Source organism: Phoenix dactylifera, chromosome 17, assembly GCF_051530095.1.
Source record: "Phoenix dactylifera cultivar Ajwa chromosome 17, Ajwa_hap1_PhDact_Kaust_v1.1, whole genome shotgun sequence".
NCBI classification, from domain to species: Eukaryota; Viridiplantae; Streptophyta; class Magnoliopsida; order Arecales; family Arecaceae; genus Phoenix; species Phoenix dactylifera.
The window spans coordinates 4,758,893-4,765,013 of NC_143206.1; the positions used below are offsets into that span (position 1 = coordinate 4,758,893).

Genomic DNA, 6,121 nt, shown 5'->3' on the forward strand with positions numbered 1-6,121 from the left:
GCATGTAGTTGTAACAGAACGTTTCTTTTTCTGGTTACGTGTTCCAATTGGAAGTTGTTAACCACCTTATTTTCTGGGCCAACTCGCCATGTAGGGCTACTTCTTTTCCTCCCACATTAAATTTCATCTGCAGCTTATAAAAATCCCCTGCAATGGGTCCCAGTGTGCTCAACCATTGAGCCCCTAAAACAGCATCATAGCCTTCAAGTGGCAATAAATAAAAATCAGTAAATACTGTAACTCCTTATGATTTTATTTGGAGATGTGCATGTTTACCTGGACTGGTTACTCTTTTTCCAGAAGCTACCATTACTGCAAGTTGGCCACTGAAATTAGGCTGCAAACCTACTGCCTTTGCAACTCTTTCAGTTACAGAATTATGAGTGCTTCCAGACTCCACAAGCATAGTGATTGCCCTGTGTCTTAGGTTGCCTTTAGCATGCATTATCTCAGGTGTCCGTCTTCCCGCAATGGCATGCAAAGATATTCCTGGTGTTTCATCTGGGTGCCGTTCACAAACACCATCAATTTCCATTTCTATCTTCCAAGCATGCTTGAATCATAAGGAGAAATTAAGGACTAGAGAGACACGATCGTTAAACAATTCTCATGAATTTGAAATAATTGTTTAGCTTCACACACCCAACTAGTTCAGTGTTCTCCTCCATTGAAGCAGAGAAAGTCTAACTTCACTGTTTTTGGCATGAATGAACTAGTAGAATCATTATATTGAAAGCTGTCACCCACTGCTCAAGAATATTCACAGAACAGTGAGAGACTGTGACTTATTTCAAGCTACTCATCATATGTATTGGGAGGTGAATAAGACTGCAGACTAGGTCGCTTTTTTTTGCTACTCACCACTCCAAAGAGGTTTTTTGGACGTGTTTTATAGCCACCCCCTTACCCTTACGCCATCTCCTTTCCATCAACTTTGTCAGTAAAACTCATCCTAGAGCAGTGCGAGTAGCCGTTGTACTTAAAAAAAAAAAAAAAACTGCCACCAGCACTTTAACACTTCTCATGAATTCACATGGAATTCTCAGCGGCTTTTTTTTTTGTGGACTGACTCATCAGTTGGTTGATACAAGCACTAAGTTTGTCAAACGTCTCCATTATTTGGTTGATGATCTCCTTCTATGCAGTTGAAAGAGACTCCTTGAACTTTTCTACCTGCTCCACTCTTTGATCCATAGTTAGGTTCTGATACCACTTTGGTACAGTCTGGCTGTTGGAAGAATACTTGCCTTTGCCTATCTTGCAAGAGTTGTAATGGAACAAGGAATAGTAAGGTGAAGACAAGATGACTTAATATACTCTTGGTTATTTGAAGGGAACCAAAACCTCCAATAAGAGCACCTTAGTGCGCACCAGGAAAGGTGTTTTAGCATACCATGTCATTATTCTCTTGTCCTTTTAAATAGGCCATAATGCGATGGAAATTCCCAACAAAACAGAAAAATTCTTAACAGTTGGTTGACTAATTCAACCCAGCTACAAATCAGGAAATAGTTAGTATGAATATCTAAGAATAAGGAAGATCTAAATGGAAACAACAGAAATTATTCAAAATCCTAATGACTAGAGTCTTGAACATTACAGGAGGCCAGATTACTATTAATTGCTACTCTAACATTAGTAATATAATCTTCCTTTGTATTTTCAGGAACTAATATATAACTAGCAAGTGAAAGAAGGTTTATATGAGTCACATTGATAAATGATATTAAGTTACTAAGTTGTTACTTTCATAAACGATCCTTAATTGACAATCTATATTATGATGTAAATGTTATAAAAATATAGCATTATCTTTCATTCTTAGGCTACTATGTACTTTGTTAAAAAGTAAAATATACCAACTTATTAATCTCTTCTCAGTTAAGATATGTATTTGACAAAGTATTATTTATTTGCTAGCCTCTAATAGAAAGAAAGAAAAGAAGTGGCTTGGCTGGTTTTTCACAAATTCAACATTTATTGGTAAGTTACACAAGCCTTGCCAGCCTCATCATTATTAAAGTTATATTTAGAAGAATGTCATAACCACAATACTTTACATTTTCTTTCCATATAATCAATTGAAAATATATAAGTGGGAGTAGTTTTCCAAAATCAACAAAAAATATTGTACATGCTGGGCATTATAACAACAAGAAAAAAATTAGTAAAATAATATTATCATAATTTATATTGTTCTATCCAATCAAATATTTGAATGATGTAATATGATATTCATTCAAAGCAATGTTAAAAGTACACAATCATCCATAAAATTTGCAGGCTTTATGCTGAACCCTAATAAAGAATTGATGTGTTATCTAATAAGTTTGTTTTATATATGAAAAGAGACAATAAAACCATCCTTAGAAAAAAAAATCAAAAAAATAGTTTTGTTAACATCCAAAAAAAATAGATTTTCTGTGCTAGAATCAACTTCCAAAATTCTAGGCATCATGCTTAAAGAGCTGAATTTTGTTTCAGTTAGTAAGCTAAATCTTTTGTTTTAGTTGGGTCACATTGTTGGGTGAGTTCACTTTTGCGGATCACACCCTTGATGGCTGCTCCCAACTCTGAAGCTGCTGACTAGACGGCGTCAGCGGCTCTATCCCTTCCACCACCCCAAATGTTGTAACGGAAGCCAACGGCGCCGCTAACACCGCCTTGGCCTGGTTTATATCTAAATCCGCGTCCCGGGATAAGCAATCGAGCCCTCTCCAAATATCTCTCGGAGAATCCGAGATCGAGATCGATCCATGGAACCCTAATCTCTCTCCACATTTTCCTCTCCAAAACCCTAATTCCCTTCTCAATTCGCTGCTTAGATTCTTGGGGATCGACAGGCCGCCTTGGATCAGAAGCAAAACCCTCCTCTTCGACTCGAATGTATCGAAGTCGAGAGAGAAATGAAGGCGAGGAAGTGGTTTTCTCGTCGGATGGGAATGGATTCGTGGCGAAAGATTGTATTGTGAGGAGAAATGCACTGCCCTCTTAGGTAATTTCCTTCCACTTTGTGGATGACTATTTGGTTTTTTTCGGTTATATATTGCGAGGTGGTGCCGATGTTGGCGATGATTTTTGTTAATTTTTGGGGGTAAAATTTGTTCTTTGAGTTTTTAAAATCTAGTGTTTCGAAGGTTGTAGAGTTTTGTTTTCAATGTAATTTCTGAAGATTTTGATTCGAAACGCTGGATTGAAACGTTCACTATTGGTCTCTAACTCTAGGGTTTTGAAGATTGTAAGTTTTTTGAAGTAATTTTCAGACTTTTGGATCGATAACCTCGTATCAGACCGCTAGATTTTGGTTTCTCTCGTGGAAAATTTAGTAGGTCCAATTCAGAAAGGTTTAACATCTTAAATTTTTGAAAAGAAAATGGCTCTTTTGTTTTCTAAATATCATGCTTATAAGCATGTAGTTTTTCTCTAATCATCCCCATTTCTTTCTCTTTCATTGTTTCGGATCTTTGAATCCGATAGGTTTTGGGCGTTGCAGCTTCTCGATGGCAGGATTTTCTCCTATTTACTGATAAAAATCCTGTCTTTTTTCCATGGGTGTTCAAAGCTTTTACATCTGAAGTGGAAAGAAGGGAGCCATAATCCGATCTTATTGAAGTTGATCAAAGAAAGCAAAATCACTACTTGCGAACTTGGCCCAGAGAAAATGCAGTCCAAAACCCGAATTCATGCCGACCCATCCCTCAATGAAGACTATTTTGATCGGATACCCGATTCTCTGGTGCTCCTCATCTTTAACAACCTAGCCGATGTCCAGTCCCTTGGCCGCTGCTCTGCTGTCTCGAAGCGCTTCAATTCCCTTGTCCCCCTCGTCCATGATATCTATGTTAAGATCGACCGTGTTGTTACTGTTGATGGTGATCCAGATGAGGCCTTAAACCTATCTTCCCCGAAACCTCGAAACCTGTTGTCCCACCTCCTTAAGCTCATGCTCTTGACTGTTCTCAAACCCTTCCACCACCTTCAGAACACCAGCGGTGGGAACAAACCCCTCCTCCCACAACTATCCCACCACTCACCTGCTCAAGTCCTGAAGAACTTCACCCACATTCGCAATCTTAGGATCGAACTCCCTGCTGGTGATGTTGGAACTGAAGATGGGGTCCTTCTGAAATGGAGGGCAGAGTTTGGAAGCACACTCCAGAACTGTGTCATATTGGGGGGCACCCGGATGGACGGGAAACCAGCTTCCTCCAATCAGGAGCAGCCCGTGGAAGACAACGGGAGTATACCTGAGTCGTTCTATACAAATGGAGGGCTAAAATTGCGTGTTGTTTGGACCATCAGCTCTTTGATTGCTGCATCAACAAGGCATTACCTTCTTCGTCAGATAATCAAGGATCACCCGACGCTGAGGAGCTTGGTTTTGACAGATGCTGATGGGCAAGGGACACTAAGCATGGGGGTAGAGCAGCTGAAGGAGTTCAGGGAAAAGCCATTGGCTGCATCTGCGTCATCGAGCAGGACTCAAGTGCCGGCATCCAACATGAAGCTGAGGTATGCTCCATACTTGGAGCTCCCCGAGGGAATGGGAATGCAGGGTGCTACGCTAGTGGCAATCAAGCCTGCTGGAGAGGGTACTAGCGGCAGCAATAGCAGCAGGAAGGAGGCAGAGGCATTCGTTTCTGGGGCCTTTGATGGACCTTTCAAGGCAGCAGCAAAGGCATTGGTGAAGCGGCGCACTTACCTGTTAGAGATGAATGGTTTCTAGATTGTTTAGCACCATGGCTCAGTTCTCTGTGATATGGCTTTCGATATCGTTTGATGGTTCCTTTGCTCCTTTCTATGGAACCATTTGCAGACTGCTTGATCTGTAGAGTTGAGGTCTGTACTAGTTGTCTTCTGCTCGCGATCTTTTCCTTCTTTCCTAGAATCTGTGCAGTAATAATCTATGGCTCTATTTATATGCTATTTTATGTAGGAAGTAGCTTGACGCAGTTTCCTGATGTTCACTAATTATGTTATGTTGCGGGCTTCTTGTGAAAAAGCAATCACAATAGTTAGTCTCCAATTTGCCATCTCGCTGCTTCAGTGTATTACTTTGCTCATTTGTTTTACTTCTTTTGATGGTTAGATGTGAAACAAAATAATTATCATTTTGTAATATAATTCTTGCATGTCATTGCAAGAATTATAGTACAAATATTAATTATTATGTTTCCCGGTGTTCGCAAGTGATTAAAGGCTTCTTGTTAGATGTTTTTTGCTCATTCAATTCCTATTTCCACTTCATACTGCAGGACTATAGTTTCTTTCTGTAATTGCTTCATGGAAATTTATGAAAGCACATGATTTCTATATGACGTTACTGTTTCAGCTTTTGCTACGTGAGAACTTGGAAAATAAAGTAAAATATCTTATGCAGCAAATCATGCAGGATCTATCTTATGAAATTCTACGTTTCATCCATCATCTTAGTTTTCGAATATTTTGTTTTCAAATCTCTCGTAGATATATTTATAATAAAATGATGTTTTTTTTTCAAGATATCTCATAGACATATAAATTCTTTTAGTCATGCATGCTCTCTTTTTATCTATGTACCTATGGTTTGATTCCTCGTGATTCTCATGTATATTTCTAGGTGAAATGGCTAGAACCGTAACAACATTTAGTGGACCATCCCTCACGTAATGGAATAAGTTAGTTGGTGTTTGGTGTAACGCCTAGGGCTGTGTTCGATGCAGTAATTCTTGATGTGACGCAGAGAGCTACGACATGATTGAACTGTGTGAGCGTCATGGGATATATTTTATGTAGCCCGCTGGTGGAGCAATGATTTTGACATTTAATATCGCTTGTGTACTTTTAGTCCGCGTAATGGTGGTTATAGTTTTTTGATTGACGTATCGATTGTACCTGACACTGAAGAAAAATTAATTTGGCACGCTTTTTATTTTTGGATTCCTATAATTGAACGAGCGGATCTTTGTATCTATAGTTTTTCTTGTTATAGCTACTCATGAAGTGCAACATATTAGTATAATAAATCAGAACAAATAATATTTTATAGCTAAATTTTTATTGCATATTAAGTAATAAACTTTAAGAATGGTCTGGTAGTAATTTTTATCATAATATTATGTTTTAATACTTACAACTGATG

At 38.6% G+C, this 6,121-nt stretch overlaps 1 protein-coding gene across 3 annotated transcripts; it reads left to right on the plus strand.

The window, feature by feature from the left end:
- The first annotated feature begins 2,690 nt into the window (after nucleotides 1–2,690).
- LOC103718102 (F-box protein At4g18380-like) lies at nucleotides 2,691–5,915 on the plus strand. Of its 3 annotated transcripts, XR_015974378.2 has the most exons (3): nucleotides 2,691–2,995; nucleotides 3,478–4,839; nucleotides 5,600–5,915. XR_015974378.2 is itself a non-coding variant. In XM_008806767.6 (2 exons), the coding sequence occupies exons 1-2, from the start codon at nucleotides 2,979–2,981 to the stop codon at nucleotides 4,724–4,726; spliced, it is 1,266 nt and encodes a 421-aa protein (XP_008804989.2). In that variant the 5' UTR covers nucleotides 2,691–2,978; the 3' UTR covers nucleotides 4,727–5,026. The 3 variants fall into 3 exon arrangements, 2 of the variants coding, with proteins under 2 accessions (XP_008804989.2, XP_008804990.1); XM_008806767.6 differs by lacking the exon at nucleotides 5,600–5,915 and having other exon boundaries at nucleotides 3,478–5,026; XM_008806768.6 differs by lacking the exon at nucleotides 5,600–5,915 and having other exon boundaries at nucleotides 3,563–5,026.
- The last annotated feature ends 206 nt before the right edge of the window (nucleotides 5,916–6,121 follow it).